At 53.9% G+C, this 26,963-nt stretch overlaps 2 protein-coding genes across 2 annotated transcripts in view; both read left to right on the top strand.

Annotated features, from left to right (window-relative positions):
* LOC139686745 (serine-rich adhesin for platelets-like) overlaps positions 1–26,963 on the top strand; it is a 112,778-nt gene that overhangs the window by 4,112 nt on the left and 81,703 nt on the right. The gene's annotated exons all lie outside the window — the stretch shown is intronic.
* Positions 1–26,963, top strand: part of LOC139686866 (microtubule-associated protein futsch-like) — a 47,191-nt gene that overhangs the window by 2,500 nt on the left and 17,728 nt on the right. Inside the window, exons 2-11 of the mRNA XM_071583942.1 lie at positions 12–3,805; positions 8,309–8,641; positions 9,758–9,805; positions 9,992–10,219; positions 17,222–17,281; positions 17,423–17,755; positions 21,485–21,562; positions 23,795–24,265; positions 24,371–24,556; positions 25,076–25,468. Of these exons, the coding sequence (XP_071440043.1) occupies positions 12–3,805; positions 8,309–8,641; positions 9,758–9,805; positions 9,992–10,219; positions 17,222–17,281; positions 17,423–17,755; positions 21,485–21,562; positions 23,795–24,265; positions 24,371–24,556; positions 25,076–25,468 (5,924 nt within the window). The remainder of the gene's footprint in view (positions 1–11; positions 3,806–8,308; positions 8,642–9,757; positions 9,806–9,991; positions 10,220–17,221; positions 17,282–17,422; positions 17,756–21,484; positions 21,563–23,794; positions 24,266–24,370; positions 24,557–25,075; positions 25,469–26,963) is intronic.

A 26,963-nucleotide genomic window follows, 5' to 3' on the forward strand; every position in this document is an offset into this window, starting at 1 on the left:
TACGGGAACAGTTACACCCCAAGATGATTCTACGGTGGCAGAATCTCTGGAATCGGATGGATTCAAGGAGCATTTTCCTATGGAAACGCCTCCAGTCGAAAGGCACCCCTTTGAGGCGGGGTCCGACAGCGAAGGCACGCCTGAAGTAGAACTGGTATCACTGAGAATGGCCCAGCTCCACAACCTCTTTACATATAAAAAACCGACATCAAAACAAATGCCCGAGGATGAACTGAAAAGTCGAGAAACGGACGAGCGAGTTACCTACACTTCACCCGAGGAGAAAGGTTCGAAAGACTCCAAGAAATCAGAATACGAGAAGGGAAACTTGAACGCCAAACCACAGCGATACAAGGATGCCGAGCCATTAGGAGGGGACGCGCCATCTCCTGCCGTTACGAGACTGACCGGTGGAATAACTCCCGAGGCAGAAGAGCCTTCGCATGGGGAGCCGGGTAGGGGCGGAGTTGGCGGTTCGGACCAACCTGACGATGGGGGTGGAGAGATGCCGCCAGCGCCGCAACCACCCCCGGACCAACCAGAAGACGCTCCACACTCAAGTAGTAGAGGGGACTCCGATAGGGTCGACCGGGGCACGAGCCCCCTCGACGAGAAGACCAGTCCAGTTAGCGTCCAAGGAGGTGGAAAGCGGGAGCCACCTTCACCTCATGCGGAGTCTCCACTGGTGGAGAGGGCCCCCGCGCCCTCACCTAGAGCCCCAACCCTTGAATTGGTAATCGGGCGGAAGGAGGTACACACTCGGGACGCCAGTGCGTCTTCCGAGAGCCGCCTTACTTTGTACGGAGCGCAGGAATTTGTGAGAGGTTTTGAGATATCGATACGATCTCAGTCACACATTAGCGTCACGACCACGACGAAGGAATCCGGAAAAGAGACGTCCCAGAGGGTTGACGTAGGTCTGACGACAAGCGCGGGTACGGGCCGCCGGTCGGCATTTCCCGTACCGACACCTCCCGAGGAAATGGGAGTTGAACGGGGAGATGTGGAGGAAGAGGAGGAAGGGAGTAGAGGAGCGGATGAAGTAACTTCAACAGAGGGAAGGGAGTATGTAGTAAAACATCCAGACGAAGATGTTGTGAGTATAGGGGGAAGGGAGTCCGAAATACGGGAAAAATTCGAGACTGAAGTCAAAGAAAAGAAGAAGGAGACGTTAGGGGGAGGAGAAACGGTTATATTCAGTGGTGAAAAGAGTATTTATCATTACGAGACGCAGGAAATAGGAGGATATTCTCCATTTGAGAGTCCTACCACGGAAAGCGCGGCGCACATAACCGACACGGGTATTGGTATGACGCGAACAGACACTGCCACAACGGACACCGATACGGTAACCAGCCCCGTCCACCGGCCGCCGATTTCGGACACGGCGGTCGACACGGAGGCAGAGTTAACGGATGCAGGTTTCAGTCCAATTCAGACCGAGGTCGCTGTCCCCGGCCTAGACTTTTTCCGAGACAACATTACGTACTCTGACGCGGCTATTAGTCCCGTATATGCTGCAGGAGTGACTGTAGCTCTCAGTCCACTTCAGGTAGAAACATCCGAAGCAGGTGTGCTTACTGACGCGATAGAAACTCGCGACGCCGGTATAAGTCCCGTGAAGCTCTCTTTATCTGAGAGCACAAGTCCGATATCGATAGAAGGTCCAACAGCACAAACTCAAATTCCCGAAAGAATGGATGTCGCATCCAGTCCAATCACCAAGGAGATGCTGGAAGAGAAACCGAAATCTATTGCGTCCATTCAGTCGGTCATTACTCCATTTACCTCAGTTCAGACCGCCTCTTTGTCCACTTTTCACATAAAAACTATACCGTCCTCACAAGAAAAATCTCTAATAAGAGACCGTCCAGCACATGCACAGCAGATTATATCCAGCAGGCCGAAAGAAGTCGAGGAAATAGTTGAAAGAAGGAGAAGGGATTCTGGAGATGTTAAAACGATGGTAAGAATGCTAGAGGAAGGCTCACTGCCTAGACCACCAGAAGATACACCGCCGGAAAAGGTAGTAGATGAAATAGATTTTACAGCAGCCGATATTCGCCTAGTGAGAGAAACAGGGAGAATAGATAGCGCACCCGTGACAATCGCATCATCTATAGATTCAGATAAACTTAAACAAGAAGATAAATTAAAATATATCGAATCAGACGTTGCCGTCCAAGTAGAGCCCAAAAAGAAAAAGTCCGCAGTAACATCTTTGTCCGATTCTCCTTCTAAAGCTATCATAACTCATACGAAAAACGTAGGACCAAAAATAAAGCAACTGCAGCGGTTTTTTACGCAGGAATCAGAATCAGAAAAGTTAATAGAAAAAGAACCTAGGAGTCAGAAAATAATTCCACCTAAAGATATGACAGAAGAAGAAAGAGAGTTTTCCGTCGCAAGTAAAATTCCACCTAAAGCAAAGGAAGAAGAGGTATCCCCAATGGAAGACGGCAAAGAAGAAAAGCAAATAGATAAAAGAGATGCAGAAATTTCAAAATTAATACAATCAATGGAATTAACTCTTGAACCGCCGGAAAAATGGTCACGAGAAAAGAGTTCAAGGATGCAGAAGAGAGTCATAGTCCATGAAAAAAAAACAAAAGAATTTATCCATCTAGAAAAAGAGCGAGCAAAAGTCCAAGAAGACTATATTACAGAGGTGAAGAAAGAAGAGCGAGAAATAGGTCTGTTAAAAGAAAAAGACGATGATATGCAAAAATCGGTAGAAAAGGAAACAAAAGAGGGAGGACCGCTAGAAATCCTACCAATAGAAAAATATGACGAAAGAGAATCGGAAGGAGTGGAAATAGAAAAGTCATTAGAATTTCAAAGAGCATCGAGAGGAATAACGACGGATAAATTAGAAAGAAAACATTTCCCAAAAGCAGAAAAAACGGTAGATACCACAGTCAGAAAGGAAAAGTATGCAAGCGAAACGACACCATTCATTGAAATAAATAAAGAAAATGAACTGGCACTAGATGCTACAAAGGAAGTAATATTTGAAAAGCGCGACATTCTATCTCCCGAAGAAGAAAAACCAAAGTCGGTAGTTGAATTGAAAAAATCATATCAACAAAAAATTGACGAAGAAGAGCATTTAAGACAAAAAAGGGATATAAAAACATTATATAAACACAAAGAAACGATTTATGTCAAGAAAGACCTACCAAACATCACATATAAATATGAAGAAAAACCAAAAGAATCAAAACTCGGGTTTACAACAGAAGAAATAAAAAAACAATACACAGAACATGAAAAAGAGAAGTCCGAAAAAATTACTACGACGCAAACAGAAGATAGTAATTATCAATTAGATGATCAAACTTTACCTAAAATAGCTATAGAACAGATATCGAAAGTAACTTTAGAAGAACGTAAAGAAAAAGAAAAATTAACTAAGGAAAAAATTACGGAGATACCTCCTAAAATAGAAACTGGAGAGCATACCCACCCAGCGGTCTCATGTGCAGGAGAGGATGTCTCAAAAATCTCGGATGTGTCGCTAGTCGAGACCCTCGAGAAGGAAGGCGTGGTACGAGAGAGCGTGGTGTCCGAGGCTGTCGAGCGTAGGAAGGTAATAGAGCAGGTGGTCGAAGCCGAGAAGGTCGTCGAGGTGTCCCAGGAGATAACGGAGACAGTCGAAATAATTAGCGAGGCAAAGGTGCCCGTATCGCCTACGGAGGTTACGAAGGAGGTAGGTGATGATGTGGTATTGAAGGAAGGCGGTGAAAAATCGCCGAAGGAAGCCGTTTCCCCGGTAGCGGAGGAGGAACTTAAACCGAAAAAACCGATTCCGGCACTTTCAGTCGATGAGCGCGAAAGCCCGGAGGGATTACCTTCGGTGGGAGAGGACGAAAGCAAGCCGGAAGTGATGATCGAAGAAATGGAAACGGTCGTAGAAGAGGTTCCCGCTGACGCGTCTCCCGCGGCTGAGGAAAAGGTAGTCCTTGAGATGAGGGACGAGGAGGAGGATAAAGCGGTAGGAGTGAAAAAAGACGAAGTGGGCGAGGTGACCGCTGCCTTAGTAGACGAGGAAGCGGAATCGGTCGAAAAAGTCGTCGATGTCGCTAAGGTCTCGGATAGCACGTTGCTCCAGGAAACACGCGAAGTACTGGAAGGTGTGATTCCGGAGGCATTGAAGCCAACGCCGGTAGAGGAGGTGGTGGTGCGCAAGAAAGTCGTGGAGGTATCCGAGGCCATTACTGAGTCTGTGGAAATAATAACCGAGGTAAAAGACACCAAGGCACAGACGGAATTCGTTAGCGAGGAGGTGGTGGACGAGATCATAACGAAGGAAGTCGTAGAGGCGACGCCTGAGGAACCAGGTTTACCGGCGCCGGACGAGCCGGCGGTTGAGACCCCGAAAGAGGAATTGGTTATACCGGAGCCACCCATCTCTGAGAGGGAAGGCGAACCGAAATCTCCGTCGGTGGAAATAACGGAAGTCGATGAGGCAGCTCCGACTGTCAGAGCCACGGAAACAAAGGTGGTCGAAGGAAAAGATCCCTCTAAGGATACCGCCCGCCCGGCAGCTATTGAGGGGGTGACGGAGGTCGTTGAGGAGTTGGTAGAAGAGCAAGAAAAAGTAAAGGAAGAGGTAAAAGAGCCGTCTCCGGTGTCAGTCGAGAGGCAAGACGACCTCTCGCCCGAGGAAGAAGTAGCCGCTCCAAAAGAGGACGTGGTCGTACCTTCGGAAACATTAGAGCGGGAAGTGGTCGAGGTGACCCTTGCGCGAGAGGAAGAGCGAGCGCAATTCCCCGCAGAGGAGGTAGCTGAGGAAAGAGCAAAGGTCTCGGATGTGTCGCTAGTCGAGACCCTCGAGAAGGAAGGCGTGGTACGAGAGAGCGTGGTGTCCGAGGCTGTCGAGCGTAGGAAGGTAATAGAGCAGGTGGTCGAAGCCGAGAAGTTCGTCGAGGTGTCCCAAAAGATAACGGAGACGGTCGAAATAATTAGCGAGGCAAAGGTGCCCGTATCGCCTACGGAGGTTACGAAGGAGGTAGGTGATGATGTGGTAATGAAGGAAGGCGGTGAAAAATCGCCGAAGGAAGCCGTTTCCCCGGTAGCGGAGGAGGAACTTAAACCGAAAGAACCGATTCCGGCACTTTCAGTCGATGAGCGCGAAAGCCCGGAGGGATTACCATCGGTGGGAGAGGACGAAAGCAAGCCGGAAGTGATGATCGAAGAAATGGAAACGGTCGTAGAAGAGGTTCCCGCTGACGCGTCTCCCGCGGCTGAGGTAAAGGTAGTCCTTGAGATGAGGGACGAGGAGGAGGATAAAGCGGTAGGAGTGAAAAAAGACGAAGTGGGCGAGGTGACCGCTGCCTTAGTAGACGAGGAAGCGGAATCGGTCGAAAAAGTCGTCGATGTCGCTAAGATCTCGGATAGCACGTTGCTCGAGGAAACACGCGAAGTAGTGGAAGGTGTGATTCCGGAGGCATTGAAGCCAACGCCGGTAGAGGAGGTGGTGGTGCGCAAGAAAGTCGTGGAGGTATCCGAGGCCATTACTGAGTCTGTGGAAATAATAAACGAGGTAAAAGACACCAAGGCACAGACGGAATTCGTTAGCGAGGAGGTGGTGGACGAGATCGTAACGAAGGAAGTCGTAGAGGCGACGCCTGAGGAACCAGGTTTACCGGCGCCGGAAGAGCCGGCGGTTGAGACCCCAAAAGAGGAATTGGTTATACCGAAGCCACCCATCTCTGAGAGGGAAGGCGAACCTAAATCTCCGTCGGTGGAAATAACGGAAGTCGATGAGGCAGCTCCGACTGTCAGAGCCACGGAAACAAAGGTGGTCGAAGGAAAAGAGCCCTCTAAGGATACCGCCCGCCCGGCAGCTATTGAGGGGGTGACGGAGGTCGTTGAGGAGTTGGTAGAAGAGCTAGAAAAAGTAAAGGAAGAGGTAAAAGAGCCGTCTCCGGTGTCAGTCGAGAGGCAAGACGACTTCTCGCCCGAGGAAGAAGTAGCCGCTCCAAAAGAGGACGTGGTCGTACCTTCGGAAACATTAGAGCGGGAAGTGGTCGAGGTGACCCTTGCGCGAGAGGAAGAGCGAGCGCAATTCCCCGCAGAGGAGGTAGCTGAGGAAAGAGCAAAGGTCTCGGATGTGTCGCTAGTCGAGACCCTCGAGAAGGTAGGCGTGGTACGAGAGAGCGTGGTGTCCGAGGCTGTCGAGCGTAGGAAGGTAATAGAGCAGGTGGTCGAAGCCGAGAAGGTCGTCGAGGTGTCCCAGGAGATAACGGAGACAGTCGAAATAATTACCGAGGCAAAGGTGCCCGTATCGCCTACGGAGGTTACGAAGGAGGTAGGTGATGATGTGGTAATGAAGGAAGGCGGTGAAAAATCGCCGAAGGAAGCCGTTTCCCCGGTAGCGGAGGAGGAACTTAAACCGAAAGAACCGATTCCGGCACTTTCAGTCGATGAGCGCGAAAGCCCGGAGGGATTACCTTCGGTGGGAGAGGACGAAAGCAAGCCGGAAGTGATGATCGAAGAAATGGAAACGGTCGTAGAAGAGGTTCCCGCTGACGCGTCTCCCGCGGCTGAGGAAAAGGTAGTCCTTGAGATGAGGGACGAGGAGGAGGATAAAGCGGTAGGAGTGAAAAAAGACGAAGTGGGCGAGGTGACCGCTGCCTTAGTAGACGAGGAAGCGGAATCGGTCGAAAAAGTCGTCGATGTCGCTAAGGTCTCGGATAGCACGTTGCTCGAGGAAACACGCGAAGTAGTGGAAGGTGTGATTCCGGAGGCATTGAAGCCAACGCCGGTAGAGGAGGTGGTGGTGCGCAAGAAAGTCGTGGAGGTATCCGAGGCCATTACTGAGTCTGTGGAAATAATAACCGAGGTAAAACACACCAAGGCACAGACGGAATTCGTTAGCGAGGAGGTGGTGGACGAGATCGTAACGAAGGAAGTCGTAGAGGCGACGCCTGAGGAACCAGGTTTACCGGCGCCGGAAGAGCCGGCGGTTGAGACCCCAAAAGAGGAATTGGTTATACCGAAGCCACCCATCTCTGAGAGGGAAGGCGAACCGAAATCTCCGTCGGTGGAAATAACGGAAGTCGATGAGGCAGCTCCGACTGTCAGAGCCACGGAAACAAAGGTGGTCGAAGGAAAAGAGCCCTCTAAGGATACCGCCCGCCCGGCAGCTATTGAGGGGGTGACGGAGGTCGTTGAGGAGTTGGTAGAAGAGCTAGAAAAAGTAAAGGAAGAGGTAAAAGAGCCGTCTCCGGTGTCAGTCGAGAGGCAAGACGACTTCTCGCCCGAGGAAGAAGTAGCCGCTCCAAAAGAGGACGTGGTCGTACCTTCGGAAACATTAGAGCGGGAAGTGGTCGAGGTGACCCTTGCGCGAGAGGAAGAGCGAGCGCAATTCCCCGCAGAGGAGGTAGCTGAGGAAAGAGCAAAGGTCTCGGATGTGTCGCTAGTCGAGACCCTCGAGAAGGTAGGCGTGGTACGAGAGAGCGTGGTGTCCGAGGCTGTCGAGCGTAGGAAGGTAATAGAGCAGGTGGTCGAAGCCGAGAAGGTCGTCGAGGTGTCCCAGGAGATAACGGAGACAGTCGAAATAATTACCGAGGCAAAGGTGCCCGTATCGCCTACGGAGGTTACGAAGGAGGTAGGTGATGATGTGGTAATGAAGGAAGGCGGTGAAAAATCGCCGAAGGAAGCCGTTTCCCCGGTAGCGGAGGAGGAACTTAAACCGAAAGAACCGATTCCGGCACTTTCAGTCGATGAGCGCGAAAGCCCGGAGGGATTACCTTCGGTGGGAGAGGACGAAAGCAAGCCGGAAGTGATGATCGAAGAAATGGAAACGGTCGTAGAAGAGGTTCCCGCTGACGCGTCTCCCGCGGCTGAGGAAAAGGTAGTCCTTGAGATGAGGGACGAGGAGGAGGATAAAGCGGTAGGAGTGAAAAAAGACGAAGTGGGCGAGGTGACCGCTGCCTTAGTAGACGAGGAAGCGGAATCGGTCGAAAAAGTCGTCGATGTCGCTAAGGTCTCGGATAGCACGTTGCTCGAGGAAACACGCGAAGTAGTGGAAGGTGTGATTCCGGAGGCATTGAAGCCAACGCCGGTAGAGGAGGTGGTGGTGCGCAAGAAAGTCGTGGAGGTATCCGAGGCCATTACTGAGTCTGTGGAAATAATAACCGAGGTAAAAGACACCAAGGCACAGACGGAATTCGTTAGCGAGGAGGTGGTGGACGAGATCGTAACGAAGGAAGTCGTAGAGGCGACGCCTGAGGAACCAGGTTTACCGGCGCCGGACGAGCCGGCGGTTGAGACCCCAAAAGAGGAATTGGTTATACCGAAGCCACCCATCTCTGAGAGGGAAGGCGAATCGAAATCTCCGTCGGTGGAAATAACGGAAGTCGATGAGGCAGCTCCGACTGTCAGAGCCACGGAAACAAAGGTGGTCGAAGGAAAAGAGCCCTCTAAGGATACCGCCCGCCCGGACTCTATTGATGGGGTGACGGAGGTCGTTGAGGAGTTGATAGAAGAGCTAGAAAAAGTAAAGGAAGAGGTAAAAGAGCCGTCTCCGGTGTCAGTCGAGAGGCAAGACGACTTCTCGCCCAAGGAAGAAGTAGCGGCTCCAAAAGAGGACGTGGTCGTACCTTCGGAAACATTAGAGCGGGAAGTGGTCGAGGTTACCCTTGCGCGAGAGGAAGAGCGAGCGCAATTCCCCGCAGAGGAGGTAGCTGAGGAAAGAGCAAAGGTCTCGGATGTGTCGCTAGTCGAGACCCTCGAGAAGGAAGGCGTGGTACGAGAGAGCGTGGTGTCCGAGGCTGTCGAGCGTAGGAAGGTAATAGAGCAGGTGGTCGAAGCCGAGAAGGTCGTCGAGGTGTCCCAGGAGATAACGGAGACAGTCGAAATAATTAGCGAGGCAAAGGTGCCCGTATCGCCTACGGAGGTTACGAAGGAGGTAGGTGATGATGTGGTAATGAAGGAAGGCGGTGAAAAATCGCCGAAGGAAGCCGTTTCCCCGGTAGCGGAGGAGGAACTTAAACCGAAAAAACCGATTCCGGCACTTTCAGTCGATGAGCGCGAAAGCCCGGAGGGATTACCTTCGGTGGGAGAGGACGAAAGCAAGCCGGAAGTGATGATCGAAGAAATGGAAACGGTCGTAGAAGAGGTTCCCGCTGACGCGTCTCCCGCGGCTGAGGAAAAGGTAGTCCTTGAGATGAGGGACGAGGAGGAGGATAAAGCGGTAGGAGTGAAAAAAGACGAAGTGGGCGAGGTGACCGCTGCCTTAGTAGACGAGGAAGCGGACTCGGTCGAAAAAGTCGTCGATGTCGCTAAGGTCTCGGATAGCACGTTGCTCGAGGAAACACGCGAAGTAGTGGAAGGTGTGATTCCGGAGGCATTGAAGCCAACGCCGGTAGAGGAGGTGGTGGTGCGCAAGAAAGTCGTGGAGGTATCCGAGGCCATTACTGAGTCTGTGGAAATAATAACCGAGGTAAAAGACATTAAGGCACAGACGGAATTCGTTAGCGAGGAGGTGGTGGACGAGATCGTAACGAAGGAAGTCGTAGAGGCGACGCCTGAGGAACCAGGTTTACCGGCGCCGGACGAGCCGGCGGTTGAGACCCCAAAAGAGGAATTGGTTATACCGAAGCCACCCATCTCTGAGAGGGAAGGCGAACCGAAATCTCCGTCGGTGGAAATAACGGAAGTCGATGAGGCAGCTCCGACTGTCAGAGCCACGGAAACAAAGGTGGTCGAAGGAAAAGAGCCCTCTAAGGATACCGCCCGCCCGGCAGCGATTGAGGGGGTGACGGAGGTCGTTGAGGAGTTGGTAGAAGAGCTAGAAAAAGTAAAGGAAGAGGTAAAAGAGCCGTCTCCGGTGTCAGTCGAGAGGCAAGACGACTTATCGCCCGAGGAAGAAGTAGCCGCTCCAAAAGAGGACGTGGTCGTACCTTCGGAAACATTAGAGCGGGAAGTGGTCGAGGTGACCCTTGCGCGAGAGGAAGAGCGAGCGCAATTCCCCGAAGAGGAGGTAGCTGAAGAAAGAGCAAAGGTCTCGGATGTGTCGCTAGTCGAGACCCTCGAGAAGGAGGGCGTGGTACGAGAGAGCGTGGTGTCCGAGGCTGTCGAGGGTAGGAAGGTAATAGAGCAGGTGGTCGAAGCCGAGAAGGTCGTCGAGGTGTCCCAGGAGATAACGGAGACAGTCGAAATAATTAGCGAGGCAAAGGTGCCCGTATCGCCTACGGAGGTTACGAAGGAGGTAGGTGATGATGTGGTAGTGAAGGAAGGTGGTGAAAAATCGCCGAAGGAAGCCGTTTCCCCGGTAGCGGAGGAGGAACTTAAACCGAAAGAACCGATTCCGGCACTTTCAGTCGATGAGCGCGAAAGCCCGGAGGGATTACCTTCGGTGGGAGAGGACGAAAGCAAGCCGGAAGTGATGATCGAAGAAATGGAAACGGTCGTAGAAGAGGTTCCCGCTGACGCGTCTCCCGCGGCTGAGGAAAAGGTAGTCCTTGAGATGAGGGACGAGGAGGAGGATAAAGCGGTAGGAGTGAAAAAAGACGAAGTGGGCGAGGTGACCGCTGCCTTAGTAGACGAGGAAGCGGACTCGGTCGAAAAAGTCGTCGATGTCGCTAAGATCTCGGATAGCACGTTGCTCGAGGAAACACGCGAAGTAGTGGAAGGTGTGATTCCGGAGGCATTGAAGCCAACGCCGGTAGAGGAGGTGGTGGTGCGCAAGAAAGTCGTGGAGGTATCCGAGGCCATTACTGAGTCTGTGGAAATAATAACCGAGGTAAAAGACACCAAGGCACAGACGGAATTCGTTAGCGAGGAGGTGGTGGACGAGATCGTAACGAAGGAAGTCGTAGAGGCGACGCCTGAGGAACCAGGTTTACCGGCGCCGGAAGAGCCGGCGGTTGAGACCCCAAAAGAGGAATTGGTTATACCGAAGCCACCCATCTCTGAGAGGGAAGGCGAACCTAAATCTCCGTCGGTGGAAATAACGGAAGTCGATGAGGCAGCTCCGACTGTCAGAGCCACGGAAACAAAGGTGGTCGAAGGAAAAGAGCCCTCTAAGGATACCGCCCGCCCGGCAGCTATTGAGGGGGTGACGGAGGTCGTTGAGGAGTTGGTAGAAGAGCTAGAAAAAGTAAAGGAAGAGGTAAAAGAGCCGTCTCCGGTGTCAGTCGAGAGGCAAGACGACTTCTCGCCCGAGGAAGAAGTAGCCGCTCCAAAAGAGGACGTGGTCGTACCTTCGGAAACATTAGAGCGGGAAGTGGTCGAGGTGACCCTTGCGCGAGAGGAAGAGCGAGCGCAATTCCCCGCAGAGGAGGTAGCTGAGGAAAGAGCAAAGGTCTCGGATGTGTCGCTAGTCGAGACCCTCGAGAAGGTAGGCGTGGTACGAGAGAGCGTGGTGTCCGAGGCTGTCGAGCGTAGGAAGGTAATAGAGCAGGTGGTCGAAGCCGAGAAGGTCGTCGAGGTGTCCCAGGAGATAACGGAGACAGTCGAAATAATTACCGAGGCAAAGGTGCCCGTATCGCCTACGGAGGTTACGAAGGAGGTAGGTGATGATGTGGTAATGAAGGAAGGCGGTGAAAAATCGCCGAAGGAAGCCGTTTCCCCGGTAGCGGAGGAGGAACTTAAACCGAAAGAACCGATTCCGGCACTTTCAGTCGATGAGCGCGAAAGCCCGGAGGGATTACCTTCGGTGGGAGAGGACGAAAGCAAGCCGGAAGTGATGATCGAAGAAATGGAAACGGTCGTAGAAGAGGTTCCCGCTGACGCGTCTCCCGCGGCTGAGGAAAAGGTAGTCCTTGAGATGAGGGACGAGGAGGAGGATAAAGCGGTAGGAGTGAAAAAAGACGAAGTGGGCGAGGTGACCGCTGCCTTAGTAGACGAGGAAGCGGAATCGGTCGAAAAAGTCGTCGATGTCGCTAAGGTCTCGGATAGCACGTTGCTCGAGGAAACACGCGAAGTAGTGGAAGGTGTGATTCCGGAGGCATTGAAGCCAACGCCGGTAGAGGAGGTGGTGGTGCGCAAGAAAGTCGTGGAGGTATCCGAGGCCATTACTGAGTCTGTGGAAATAATAACCGAGGTAAAAGACACCAAGGCACAGACGGAATTCGTTAGCGAGGAGGTGGTGGACGAGATCGTAACGAAGGAAGTCGTAGAGGCGACGCCTGAGGAACCAGGTTTACCGGCGCCGGACGAGCCGGCGGTTGAGACCCCAAAAGAGGAATTGGTTATACCGAAGCCACCCATCTCTGAGAGGGAAGGCGAATCGAAATCTCCGTCGGTGGAAATAACGGAAGTCGATGAGGCAGCTCCGACTGTCAGAGCCACGGAAACAAAGGTGGTCGAAGGAAAAGAGCCCTCTAAGGATACCGCCCGCCCGGACTCTATTGATGGGGTGACGGAGGTCGTTGAGGAGTTGATAGAAGAGCTAGAAAAAGTAAAGGAAGAGGTAAAAGAGCCGTCTCCGGTGTCAGTCGAGAGGCAAGACGACTTCTCGCCCAAGGAAGAAGTAGCGGCTCCAAAAGAGGACGTGGTCGTACCTTCGGAAACATTAGAGCGGGAAGTGGTCGAGGTTACCCTTGCGCGAGAGGAAGAGCGAGCGCAATTCCCCGCAGAGGAGGTAGCTGAGGAAAGAGCAAAGGTCTCGGATGTGTCGCTAGTCGAGACCCTCGAGAAGGAAGGCGTGGTACGAGAGAGCGTGGTGTCCGAGGCTGTCGAGCGTAGGAAGGTAATAGAGCAGGTGGTCGAAGCCGAGAAGGTCGTCGAGGTGTCCCAGGAGATAACGGAGACAGTCGAAATAATTAGCGAGGCAAAGGTGCCCGTATCGCCTACGGAGGTTACGAAGGAGGTAGGTGATGATGTGGTAATGAAGGAAGGCGGTGAAAAATCGCCGAAGGAAGCCGTTTCCCCGGTAGCGGAGGAGGAACTTAAACCGAAAAAACCGATTCCGGCACTTTCAGTCGATGAGCGCGAAAGCCCGGAGGGATTACCTTCGGTGGGAGAGGACGAAAGCAAGCCGGAAGTGATGATCGAAGAAATGGAAACGGTCGTAGAAGAGGTTCCCGCTGACGCGTCTCCCGCGGCTGAGGAAAAGGTAGTCCTTGAGATGAGGGACGAGGAGGAGGATAAAGCGGTAGGAGTGAAAAAAGACGAAGTGGGCGAGGTGACCGCTGCCTTAGTAGACGAGGAAGCGGACTCGGTCGAAAAAGTCGTCGATGTCGCTAAGGTCTCGGATAGCACGTTGCTCGAGGAAACACGCGAAGTAGTGGAAGGTGTGATTCCGGAGGCATTGAAGCCAACGCCGGTAGAGGAGGTGGTGGTGCGCAAGAAAGTCGTGGAGGTATCCGAGGCCATTACTGAGTCTGTGGAAATAATAACCGAGGTAAAAGACATTAAGGCACAGACGGAATTCGTTAGCGAGGAGGTGGTGGACGAGATCGTAACGAAGGAAGTCGTAGAGGCGACGCCTGAGGAACCAGGTTTACCGGCGCCGGACGAGCCGGCGGTTGAGACCCCAAAAGAGGAATTGGTTATACCGAAGCCACCCATCTCTGAGAGGGAAGGCGAACCGAAATCTCCGTCGGTGGAAATAACGGAAGTCGATGAGGCAGCTCCGACTGTCAGAGCCACGGAAACAAAGGTGGTCGAAGGAAAAGAGCCCTCTAAGGATACCGCCCGCCCGGCAGCGATTGAGGGGGTGACGGAGGTCGTTGAGGAGTTGGTAGAAGAGCTAGAAAAAGTAAAGGAAGAGGTAAAAGAGCCGTCTCCGGTGTCAGTCGAGAGGCAAGACGACTTATCGCCCGAGGAAGAAGTAGCCGCTCCAAAAGAGGACGTGGTCGTACCTTCGGAAACATTAGAGCGGGAAGTGGTCGAGGTGACCCTTGCGCGAGAGGAAGAGCGAGCGCAATTCCCCGAAGAGGAGGTAGCTGAAGAAAGAGCAAAGGTCTCGGATGTGTCGCTAGTCGAGACCCTCGAGAAGGAGGGCGTGGTACGAGAGAGCGTGGTGTCCGAGGCTGTCGAGGGTAGGAAGGTAATAGAGCAGGTGGTCGAAGCCGAGAAGGTCGTCGAGGTGTCCCAGGAGATAACGGAGACAGTCGAAATAATTAGCGAGGCAAAGGTGCCCGTATCGCCTACGGAGGTTACGAAGGAGGTAGGTGATGATGTGGTAGTGAAGGAAGGTGGTGAAAAATCGCCGAAGGAAGCCGTTTCCCCGGTAGCGGAGGAGGAACTTAAACCGAAAGAACCGATTCCGGCACTTTCAGTCGATGAGCGCGAAAGCCCGGAGGGATTACCTTCGGTGGGAGAGGACGAAAGCAAGCCGGAAGTGATGATCGAAGAAATGGAAACGGTCGTAGAAGAGGTTCCCGCTGACGCGTCTCCCGCGGCTGAGGAAAAGGTAGTCCTTGAGATGAGGGACGAGGAGGAGGATAAAGCGGTAGGAGTGAAAAAAGACGAAGTGGGCGAGGTGACCGCTGCCTTAGTAGACGAGGAAGCGGACTCGGTCGAAAAAGTCGTCGATGTCGCTAAGATCTCGGATAGCACGTTGCTCGAGGAAACACGCGAAGTAGTGGAAGGTGTGATTCCGGAGGCATTGAAGCCAACGCCGGTAGAGGAGGTGGTGGTGCGCAAGAAAGTCGTGGAGGTATCCGAGGCCATTACTGAGTCTGTGGAAATAATAACCGAGGTAAAAGACACCAAGGCACAGACGGAATTCGTTAGCGAGGAGGTGGTGGACGAGATCGTAACGAAGGAAGTCGTAGAGGCGACGCCTGAGGAACCAGGTTTACCGGCGCCGGAAGAGCCGGCGGTTGAGACCCCAAAAGAGGAATTGGTTATACCGAAGCCACCCATCTCTGAGAGGGAAGGCGAACCTAAATCTCCGTCGGTGGAAATAACGGAAGTCGATGAGGCAGCTCCGACTGTCAGAGCCACGGAAACAAAGGTGGTCGAAGGAAAAGAGCCCTCTAAGGATACCGCCCGCCCGGCAGCTATTGAGGGGGTTACGGAGGTCGTTGAGGAGTTGGTAGAAGAGCTAGAAAAAGTAAAGGAAGAGGTAAAAGAGCCGTCTCCGGTGTCAGTCGAGAGGCAAGACGACTTCTCGCCCGAGGAAGAAGTAGCCGCTCCAAAAGAGGACGTGGTCGTACCTTCGGAAACATTAGAGCGGGAAGTGGTCGAGGTGACCCTTGCGCGAGAGGAAGAGCGAGCGCAATTCCCCGCAGAGGAGGTAGCTGAGGAAAGAGCAAAGGTCTCGGATGTGTCGCTAGTCGAGACCCTCGAGAAGGTAGGCGTGGTACGAGAGAGCGTGGTGTCCGAGGCTGTCGAGCGTAGGAAGGTAATAGAGCAGGTGGTCGAAGCCGAGAAGGTCGTCGAGGTGTCCCAGGAGATAACGGAGACAGTCGAAATAATTAGCGAGGCAAAGGTGCCCGTATCGCCTACGGAGGTTACGAAGGAGGTAGGTGATGATGTGGTAATGAAGGAAGGCGGTGAAAAATCGCCGAAGGAAGCCGTTTCCCCGGTAGCGGAGGAGGAACTTAAACCGAAAGAACCGATTCCGGCACTTTCAGTCGATGAGCGCGAAAGCCCGGAGGGATTACCTTCGGTGGGAGAGGACGAAAGCAAGCCGGAAGTGATCATCGAAGAAATGGAAACGGTCGTAGAAGAGGTTCCCGCTGACGCGTCTCCCGCGGCTGAGGAAAAGGTAGTCCTTGAGATGAGGGACGAGGAGGAGGATAAAGCGGTAGGAGTGAAAAAAGACGAAGTGGGCGAGGTGACCGCTGCCTTAGTAGACGAGGAAGCGGAATCGGTCGAAAAAGTCGTCGATGTCGCTAAGGTCTCGGATAGCACGTTGCTCGAGGAAACACGCGAAGTAGTGGAAGGTGTGATTCCGGAGGCATTGAAGCCAACGCCGGTAGAGGAGGTGGTGGTGCGCAAGAAAGTCGTGGAGGTATCCGAGGCCATTACTGAGTCTGTGGAAATAATAACCGAGGTAAAAGACACCAAGGCACAGACGGAATTCGTTAGCGAGGAGGTGGTGGACGAGATCGTAACGAAGGAAGTCGTAGAGGCGACGCCTGAGGAACCAGGTTTACCGGCGCCGGAAGAGCCGGCGGTTGAGACCCCAAAAGAGGAATTGGTTATACCGAAGCCACCCATCTCTGAGAGGGAAGGCGAACCTAAATCTCCGTCGGTGGAAATAACGGAAGTCGATGAGGCAGCTCCGACTGTCAGAGCCACGGAAACAAAGGTGGTCGAAGGAAAAGAGCCCTCTAAGGATACCGCCCGCCCGGCAGCTATTGAGGGGGTGACGGAGGTCGTTGAGGAGTTGGTAGAAGAGCTAGAAAAAGTAAAGGAAGAGGTAAAAGAGCCGTCTCCGGTGTCAGTCGAGAGGCAAGACGACTTCTCGCCCGAGGAAGAAGTAGCCGCTCCAAAAGAGGACGTGGTCGTACCTTCGGAAACATTAGAGCGGGAAGTGGTCGAGGTGACCCTTGCGCGAGAGGAAGAGCGAGCGCAATTCCCCGCAGAGGAGGTAGCTGAGGAAAGAGCAAAGGTCTCGGATGTGTCGCTAGTCGAGACCCTCGAGAAGGTAGGCGTGGTACGAGAGAGCGTGGTGTCCGAGGCTGTCGAGCGTAGGAAGGTAATAGAGCAGGTGGTCGAAGCCGAGAAGGTCGTCGAGGTGTCCCAGGAGATAACGGAGACAGTCGAAATAATTAGCGAGGCAAAGGTGCCCGTATCGCCTACGGAGGTTACGAAGGAGGTAGGTGATGATGTGGTAATGAAGGAAGGCGGTGAAAAATCGCCGAAGGAAGCCGTTTCCCCGGTAGCGGAGGAGGAACTTAAACCGAAAGAACCGATTCCGGCACTTTCAGTCGATGAGCGCGAAAGCCCGGAGGGATTACCTTCGGTGGGAGAGGACGAAAGCAAGCCGGAAGTGATCATCGAAGAAATGGAAACGGTCGTAGAAGAGGTTCCCGCTGACGCGTCTCCCGCGGCTGAGGAAAAGGTAGTCCTTGAGATGAGGGACGAGGAGGAGGATAAAGCGGTAGGAGTGAAAAAAGACGAAGTGGGCGAGGTGACCGCTGCCTTAGTAGACGAGGAAGCGGACTCGGTCGAAAAAGTCGTCGATGTCGCTAAGGTCTCGGATAGCACGTTGCTCGAGGAAACACGCGAAGTAGTGGAAGGTGTGATTCCGGAGGCATTGAAGCCAACGCCGGTAGAGGAGGTGGTGGTGCGCAAGAAAGTCGTGGAGGTATCCGAGGCCATTACTGAGTCTGTGGAAATAATTACCGAGGTAAAAGACACCAAGGCACAGACGGAATTCGTTAGCGAGGAGGTGGTGGACGAGATCGTAACGAAGGAAGTCGTAGAGGCGACGCCTGAGGAACCAGGTTTACCGGCGCCGGAAGAGCCGGCGGTTGAGACCCCAAAAGAGGAATTGGTTATACCGAAGCCACCCATCTCTGAGAGGGAAGGCGAACCGAAATCTCCGTCGGTGGAAATAACGGAAGTCGATGAGGCAGCTCCGACTGTCAGAGCCACGGAAACAAAGGTGGTCGAAGGAAAAGAGCCCTCTAAGGATACCGCCCGCCCGGACTCTATTGATGGGGTGACGGAGGTCGTTGAGGAGTTGATAGAAGAGCTAGAAAAAGTAAAGGAAGAGGTAAAAGAGCCGTCTCCGGTGTCAGTCGAGAGGCAAGACGACTTCTCGCCCAAGGAAGAAGTAGCCGCTCCAAAAGAGGACGTGGTCGTACCTTCGGAAACATTAGAGCGGGAAGTGGTCGAGGTTACCCTTGCGCGAGAGGAAGAGCGAGCGCAATTCCCCGCAGAGGAGGTAGCTGAGGAAAGAGCAAAGGTCTCGGATGTGTCGCTAGTCGAGACCCTCGAGAAGGAAGGCGTGGTACGAGAGAGCGTGGTGTCCGAGGCTGTCGAGCGTAGGAAGGTAATAGAGCAGGTGGTCGAAGCCGAGAAGGTCGTCGAGGTGTCCCAGGAGATAACGGAGACAGTCGAAATAATTAGCGAGGCAAAGGTGCCCGTATCGCCTACGGAGGTTACGAAGGAGGTAGGTGATGATGTGGTAATGAAGGAAGGCGGTGAAAAATCGCCGAAGGAAGCCGTTTCCCCGGTAGCGGAGGAGGAACTTAAACCGAAAAAAACGATTCCGGCACTTTCAGTCGATGAGCGCGAAAGCCCGGAGGGATTACCTTCGGTGGGAGAGGACGAAAGCAAGCCGGAAGTGATGATCGAAGAAATGGAAACGGTCGTAGAAGAGGTTCCCGCTGACGCGTCTCCCGCGGCTGAGGAAAAGGTAGTCCTTGAGATGAGGGACGAGGAGGAGGATAAAGCGGTAGGAGTGAAAAAAGACGAAGTGGGCGAGGTGACCGCTGCCTTAGTAGACGAGGAAGCGGACTCGGTCGAAAAAGTCGTCGATGTCGCTAAGGTCTCGGATAGCACGTTGCTCGAGGAAACACGCGAAGTAGTGGAAGGTGTGATTCCGGAGGCATTGAAGCCAACGCCGGTAGAGGAGGTGGTGGTGCGCAAGAAAGTCGTGGAGGTATCCGAGGCCATTACTGAGTCTGTGGAAATAATAACCGAGGTAAAAGACACTAAGGCACAGACGGAATTCGTTAGCGAGGAGGTGGTGGACGAGATCGTAACGAAGGAAGTCGTAGAGGCGACGCCTGAGGAACCAGGTTTACCGGCGCCGGACGAGCCGGCGGTTGAGACCCCAAAAGAGGAATTGGTTATACCGAAGCCACCCATCTCTGAGAGGGAAGGCGAACCGAAATCTCCGTCGGTGGAAATAACGGAAGTCGATGAGGCAGCTCCGACTGTCAGAGCCACGGAAACAAAGGTGGTCGAAGGAAAAGAGCCCTCTAAGGATACCGCCCGCCCGGCAGCGATTGAGGGGGTGACGGAGGTCGTTGAGGAGTTGGTAGAAGAGCTAGAAAAAGTAAAGGAAGAGGTAAAAGAGCCGTCTCCGGTGTCAGTCGAGAGGCAAGACGACTTATCGCCCGAGGAAGAAGTAGCCGCTCCAAAAGAGGACGTGGTCGTACCTTCGGAAACATTAGAGCGGGAAGTGGTCGAGGTGACCCTTGCGCGAGAGGAAGAGCGAGCGCAATTCCCCGAAGAGGAGGTAGCTGAAGAAAGAGCAAAGGTCTCGGATGTGTCGCTAGTCGAGACCCTCGAGAAGGAGGGCGTGGTACGAGAGAGCGTGGTGTCCGAGGCTGTCGAGGGTAGGAAGGTAATAGAGCAGGTGGTCGAAGCCGAGAAGGTCGTCGAGGTGTCCCAGGAGATAACGGAGACAGTCGAAATAATTAGCGAGGCAAAGGTGCCCGTATCGCCTACGGAGGTTACGAAGGAGGTAGGTGATGATGTGGTAGTGAAGGAAGGTGGTGAAAAATCGCCGAAGGAAGCCGTTTCCCCGGTAGCGGAGGAGGAACTTAAACCGAAAGAACCGATTCCGGCACTTTCAGTCGATGAGCGCGAAAGCCCGGAGGGATTACCTTCGGTGGGAGAGGACGAAAGCAAGCCGGAAGTGATGATCGAAGAAATGGAAACGGTCGTAGAAGAGGTTCCCGCTGACGCGTCTCCCGCGGCTGAGGAAAAGGTAGTCCTTGAGATGAGGGACGAGGAGGAGGATAAAGCGGTAGGAGTGAAAAAAGACGAAGTGGGCGAGGTGACCGCTGCCTTAGTAGACGAGGAAGCGGACTCGGTCGAAAAAGTCGTCGATGTCGCTAAGGTCTCGGATAGCACGTTGCTCGAGGAAACACGCGAAGTAGTGGAAGGTGTGATTCCGGAGGCATTGAAGCCAACGCCGGTAGAGGAGGTGGTGGTGCGCAAGAAAGTCGTGGAGGTATCCGAGGCCATTACTGAGTCTGTGGAAATAATAACCGAGGTAAAAGACACTAAGGCACAGACGGAATTCGTTAGCGAGGAGGTGGTGGACGAGATCGTAACGAAGGAAGTCGTAGAGGCGACGCCTGAGGAACCAGGTTTACCGGCGCCGGACGAGCCGGCGGTTGAGACCCCAAAAGAGGAATTGGTTATACCGAAGCCACCCATCTCTGAGAGGGAAGGCGAACCGAAATCTCCGTCGGTGGAAATAACGGAAGTCGATGAGGCAGCTCCGACTGTCAGAGCCACGGAAACAAAGGTGGTCGAAGGAAAAGAGCCCTCTAAGGATACCGTCCGCCCGGCAGCGATTGAGGGGGTGACGGAGGTCGTTGAGGAGTTGGTAGAAGAGCTAGAAAAAGTAAAGGAAGAGGTAAAAGAGCCGTCTCCGGTGTCAGTCGAGAGGCAAGACGACTTATCGCCCGAGGAAGAAGTAGCCGCTCCAAAAGAGGACGTGGTCGTACCTTCGGAAACATTAGAGCGGGAAGTGGTCGAGGTGACCCCTGCGCGAGAGGAAGAGCGAGCGCTATTCCCCGAAGAGGAGGTAGCTGAAGAAAGAGCAAAGGTCTCGGATGTGTCGCTAGTCGAGACCCTCGAGAAGGAAGGCGTGGTACGAGAGAGCGTGGTGTCCGAGGCTGTCGAGGGTAGGAAGGTAATAGAGCAGGTGGTCGAAGCCGAGAAGGTCGTCGAGGTGTCCCAGGAGATAACGGAGACAGTCGAAATAATTACCGAGGCAAAGGTGCCCGTATCGCCTACGGAGGTTACGAAGGAGGTAGGTGATGATGTGGTAATGAAGGAAGGCGGTGAAAAATCGCCGAAGGAAGCCGTTTCCCCGGTAGCGGAGGAGGAACTTAAACCGAAAGAACCGATTCCGGCACTTTCAGTCGATGAGCGCGAAAGCCCGGAGGGATTACCTTCGGTGGGAGAGGACGAAAGCAAGCCGGAAGTGATGATCGAAGAAATGGAAACGGTCGTAGAAGAGGTTCCCGCTGACGCGTCTCCCGCGGCTGAGGAAAAGGTAGTCCTTGAGATGAGGGACGAGGAGGAGGATAAAGCGGTAGGAGTGAAAAAAGACGAAGTGGGCGAGGTGACCGCTGCCTTACTAGACGAGGAAGCGGAATCGGTCGAAAAAGTCGTCGATGTCGCTAAGGTCTCGGATAGCACGTTGCTCCAGGAAACACGCGAAGTAGTGGAAGGTGTGATTCCGGAGGCATTGAAGCCAACGCCGGTAGAGGAGGTGGTGGTGCGCAAGAAAGTCGTGGAGGTATCCGAGGCCATTACTGAGTCTGTGGAAATAATAACCGAGGTAAAAGACACCAAGGCACAGAGGGAATTCGTTAGCGAGGAGGTGGTGGACGAGATCGTAACGAAGGAAGTCGTAGAGGCGACGCCTGAGGAACCAGGTTTACCGGCGCCGGACGAGCCGGCGGTTGAGACCCCAAAAGAGGAATTGGTTATACCGAAGCCACCCATCTCTGAGAGGGAAGGCGAACCGAAATCTCCGTCGGTGGAAATAACGGAAGTCGATGAGGCAGCTCCGACTGTCAGAGCCACGGAAACAAAGGTGGTCGAAGGAAAAGAGCCCTCTAAGGATACCGCCCGCCCGGCAGCGATTGAGGGGGTGACGGAGGTCGTTGAGGAGTTGGTAGAAGAGCTAGAAAAAGTAAAGGAAGAGGTAAAAGAGCCGTCTCCGGTGTCAGTCGAGAGGCAAGACGACTTATCGCCCGAGGAAGAAGTAGCCGCTCCAAAAGAGGACGTGGTCGTACCTTCGGAAACATTAGAGCGGGAAGTGGTCGAGGTGACCCTTGCGCGAGAGGAAGAGCGAGCGCAATTCCCCGAAGAGGAGGTAGCTGAAGAAAGAGCAAAGGTCTCGGATGTGTCGCTAGTCGAGACCCTCGAGAAGGAGGGCGTGGTACGAGAGAGCGTGGTGTCCGAGGCTGTCGAGGGTAGGAAGGTAATAGAGCAGGTGGTCGAAGCCGAGAAGGTCGTCGAGGTGTCCCAGGAGATAACGGAGACAGTCGAAATAATTAGCGAGGCAAAGGTGCCCGTATCGCCTACGGAGGTTACGAAGGAGGTAGGTGATGATGTGGTATTGAAGGAAGGCGGTGAAAAATCGCCGAAGGAAGCCGTTTCCCCGGTAGCGGAGGAGGAACTTAAACCGAAAAAACCGATTCCGGCACTTTCAGTCGATGAGCGCGAAAGCCCGGAGGGATTACCTTCGGTGGGAGAGGACGAAAGCAAGCCGGAAGTGATGATCGAAGAAATGGAAACGGTCGTAGAAGAGGTTCCCGCTGACGCGTCTCCCGCGGCTGAGGAAAAGGTAGTCCTTGAGATGAGGGACGAGGAGGAGGATAAAGCGGTAGGAGTGAAAAAAGACGAAGTGGGCGAGGTGACCGCTGCCTTAGTAGACGAGGAAGCGGAATCGGTCGAAAAAGTCGTCGATGTCGCTAAGGTCTCGGATAGCACGTTGCTCCAGGAAACACGCGAAGTAGTGGAAGGTGTGATTCCGGAGGCATTGAAGCCAACGCCGGTAGAGGAGGTGGTGGTGCGCAAGAAAGTCGTGGAGGTATCCGAGGCCATTACTGAGTCTGTGGAAATAATAACCGAGGTAAAAGACACCAAGGCACAGAGGGAATTCGTTAGCGAGGAGGTGGTGGACGAGATCGTAACGAAGGAAGCCGTAGAGGCGACGCCTGAGGAACCAGGTTTACCGGCGCCGGACGAGCCGGCGGTTGAGACCCCAAAAGAGGAATTGGTTATACCGAAGCCACCCATCTCTGAGAGGGAAGGCGAACCGAAATCTCCGTCGGTGGAAATAACGGAAGTCGATGAGGCAGCTCCGACTGTCAGAGCCACGGAAACAAAGGTGGTCGAAGGAAAAGAGCCCTCTAAGGATACCGCCCGCCCGGCAGCGATTGAGGGGGTGACGGAGGTCGTTGAGGAGTTGGTAGAAGAGCTAGAAAAAGTAAAGGAAGAGGTAAAAGAGCCGTCTCCGGTGTCAGTCGAGAGGCAAGACGACTTATCGCCCGAGGAAAAAGTAGCCGCTCCAAAAGAGGACGTGGTCGTACCTTCGGAAACATTAGAGCGGGAAGTGGTCGAGGTGACCCTTGCGCGAGAGGAAGAGCGAGCGCAATTCCCCGAAGAGGAGGTAGCTGAGGAAAGAGCAAAGGTCTCGGATGTGTCGCTAGTCGAGACCCTCGAGAAGGAAGGCGTGGTACGAGAGAGCGTGGTGTCCGAGGCTGTCGAGGGTAGGAAGGTAATAGAGCAGGTGGTCGAAGCCGAGAAGGTCGTCGAGGTGTCCCAGGAGATAACGGAGACAGTCGAAATAATTAGCGAGGCAAAGGTGCCCGTATCGCCTACGGAGGTTACGAAGGAGGTAGGTGATGATGTGGTAATGAAGGAAGGCGGTGAAAAATCGCCGAAGGAAGCCGTTTCCCCGGTAGCGGAGGAGGAACTTAAACCGAAAAAACCGATTCCGGCACTTTCAGTCGATGAGCGCGAAAGCCCGGAGGGATTACCTTCGGTGGGAGAGGACGAGAGCAAGCCGGAAGTGATGATCGAAGAAATGGAAACGGTCGTAGAAGAGGTTCCCGCTGACGCGTCTCCCGCGGCTGAGGAAAAGGTAGTCCTTGAGATGAGGGACGAGGAGGAGGATAAAGCGGTAGGAGTGAAAAAAGACGAAGTGGGCGAGGTGACCGCTGCCTTAGTAGACGAGGAAGCGGAATCGGTCGAAAAAGTCGTCGATGTCGCTAAGGTCTCGGATAGCACGTTGCTAGAGGAAACACGCGAAGTAGTGGAAGGTGTGATTCCGGAGGCATTGAAGCCAACGCCGGTAGAGGAGGTGGTGGTGCGCAAGAAAGTCGTGGAGGTATCCGAGGCCGTTACTGAGTCTGTGGAAATAATAACCGAGGTAAAAGACACTAAGGCACAGACGGAATTCGTTAGCGAGGAGGTGGTGGACGAGATCGTAACGAAGGAAGTCGTAGTGGCAACGCCTGAGGAACCAGGTTTACCGGCGCCGGACGAGCCGGCGGTTGAGACCCCGAAAGAGGAATTGGTTATACCGGAGCCACCCATCTCTGAGAGGGAAGGCGAACCGAAATCTCCGTCGGTGGAAATAACGGAAGTCGATGAGGCAGCCCCGACTGTCAGAGCCACGGAAACAAAGGTGTTCGAAGAAAAAGAGCCCTCTAAGGATACCGCCCGCCCGGCAGCGATTGAGGGGGTGACGGAGGTCGTTGAGGAGTTGGTAGAAGAGCTAGAAAAAGTAAAGGAAGAGGTAAAAGAGCCGTCTCCGGTGTCAGTCGAGAGGCAAGACGACTTTTCGCCCAAGGAAGTAGTAGCCGCTCCAAAAGAGGACGTGGTCGTACCTTCGGAAACATTAGAGCGGGAAGTGGTCGAGGTGACCCTTGCGCGAGAGGAAGAGCGAGCGCAATTCCCCGCAGAGGAGGTAGCTGAGGAAAGAGCAAAGGTCTCGGATGTGTCGCTAGTCGAGACCCTCGAGAAGGAAGGCGTGGTACGAGAGAGCGTGGTGTCCGAGGCTGTCGAGCGTAGGAAGGTAATAGAGCAGGTGGTCGAAGCCGAGAAGGTCGTCGAGGTGTCCCAGGAGATATCGGAGACAGTCGACATAATTAGCGAGGCAAAGGTGCCCGTATCGCCTACGGAGGTTACGAAGGAGGTAGGTGATGATGTGGTAATGAAGGAAGGCGGTGAAAAATCGCCGAAGGAAGCCGTTTCCCCGGTAGCGGAGGAGGAACTTAAACCGAAAGAACCGATTCCGGCACTTTCAGTCGATGAGCGCGAAAGCCCGGAGGGATTACCTTCGGTGGGAGAGGACGAGAGCAAGCCGGAAGTGATGATCGAAGAAATGGAAACGGTCGTAGAAGAGGTTCCCGCTGACGCGTCTCCCGCGGCTGAGGAAAAGGTAGTCCTTGAGATGAGGGACGAGGAGGAGGATAAAGCGGTAGGAGTGAAAAAAGACGAAGTGGGCGAGGTGACCGCTGCCTTAGTAGACGAGGAAGCGGAATCGGTCGAAAAAGTCGTAGATGTCGCTAAGGTCTCGGATAGCACGTTGCTAGAGGAAACACGCGAAGTAGTGGAAGGTGTGATTCCGGAGGCATTGAAGCCAACGCCGGTAGAGGAGGTGGTGGTGCGCAAGAATGTCGTGGAGGTATCCGAGGCCATTACTGAGTCTGTGGAAATAATAACCGAGGTAAAAGACACCAAGGCACAGACGGAATTCGTTAGCGAGGAGGTGGTGGACGAGATCGTAACGAAGGAAGTCGTAGAGGCGACGCCTGAGGAACCAGGTTTACCGGCGCCGGACGAGCCGGCGGTTGATACCCCGAAAGAGGAATTGGTTATAATGGAGCCACCCATCTCTGAGAGGGAAGGCGAACCGAAATCTCCGTCGGTGGAAATAACGGAAGTCGATGAGGCAGCCCCGACTGTCAGAGCCACGGAAACAAAGGTGTTCGAAGAAAAAGAGCCCTCTAAGGATACCGCCCGCCCGGCAGCGATTGAGGGGGTGACGGAGGTCGTTGAGGAGTTGGTAGAAGAGCTAGAAAAAGTAAAGGAAGAGGCAAAAGAGCCGTCTCCGGTGTCAGTCGAGAGGCAAGACGACTTCTCGCCCGAGGAAGAAGTAGCCGCTCCAAAAGAGGACGTGGTCGTACCTTCGGAAACATTAGAGCGGGAAGTGGTCGAGGTGACCCTTGCGCGAGAGGAAGAGCGAGCGCAATTCCCCGCAGAGGAGGTAGCTGAGGAAAGAGCAAAGGTCTCGGATGTGTCGCTAGTCGAGACCCTCGAGAAGGAAGGCGTGGTACGAGAGAGCGTGGTGTCCGAGGCTGTCGAGCGTAGGAAGGTAATAGAGCAGGTGGTCGAAGCCGAGAAGGTCGTCGAGGTGTCCCAGGAGATAACGGAGACAGTCGAAATAATTAGCGAGGCAAAGGTGCCCGTATCGCCTACGGAGGTTACGAAGGAGGTAGGTGATGATGTGGTAATGAAGGAAGGCGGTGAAAAATCGCCGAAGGAAGCCGTTTCCCCGGTAGCGGATGAGGAACTTAAACCAAAAAAACCGATTCCGGCACTTTCAGTCGATGAGCGCGAAAGCCCGGAGGGATTACCTTCGGTGGGAGAGGAGGAAAGCAAGCCGGAAGTGATGATCGAAGAAATGGAAACGGTCGTAGAAGAGGTTCCCGCTGACGCGTCTCCCGCGGCTGAGGAAAAGGTAGTCCTTGAGATGAGGGACGAGGAGGAGGATAAAGCGGTAGGAGTGAAAAAAGACGAAGTGGGCGAGGTGACCGCTGCCTTAGTAGACGAGGAAGCGGAATCGGTCGAAAAAGTCGTCCATGTCGCTAAGCTCTCGGATAGCACGTTGCTAGAGGAAACACGCGAAGTAGTGGAAGGTGTGATTCCGGAGGCATTGAAGCCAACGCCGGTAGAGGAGGTGGTGGTGCGAAAGAAAGTCGTGGAGGTATCCGAGGCCGTTACTGAGTCTGTGGAAATAATAACCGAGGTAAAAGACACCAAGGCACAGACGGAATTCGTTAGCGAGGAGGTGGTGGACGAGATCGTAACGAAGGAAGTCGTAGAGGCGACGCCTGAGGAACCAGGTTTACCGGCGCCGGACGAGCCGGCGGTTGACACCCCGAAAGAGGAATTGGTTATACCGGAGCCACCCATCTCTGAGAGGGAAGGCGAACCGAAATCTCCGTCGGTGGAAATAACGGAAGTCGATGAGGCAGCTCCGACTGTCAGAGCCACGGAAACAAAGGTGGTCGAAGGAAAAGAGCCCTCTAAGGATACCGCCCGCCCGGCAGCGATTGAGGGGGTGACGGAGGTCGTTGAGGAGTTGGTAGAAGAGCTAGAAAAAGTAAAGGAAGAGGTAAAAGAGCCGTTTCCGGTGTCAGTCGTGAGGCAAGACGACTTCTCGCCCGAGGAAGAAGTAGCCGCTCCAAAAGAGGACGTGGTCGTACCTTCGGAAACATTAGAGCGGGAAGTGGTCGAGGTGACCCTTGCGCGAGAGGAAGAGCGAGCGCAATTCCCCGCAGAGGAGGTAGCTGAGGAAAGAGCAAAGGTCTCGGATGTGTCGCTAGTCGAGA

This window comes from Hetaerina americana, unplaced genomic scaffold, assembly GCF_022747635.1.
Source record: "Hetaerina americana unplaced genomic scaffold, ioHetAmer1.1.p SCAF_15, whole genome shotgun sequence".
NCBI lineage: Eukaryota > Metazoa > Arthropoda > Insecta > Odonata > Calopterygidae > Hetaerina > Hetaerina americana.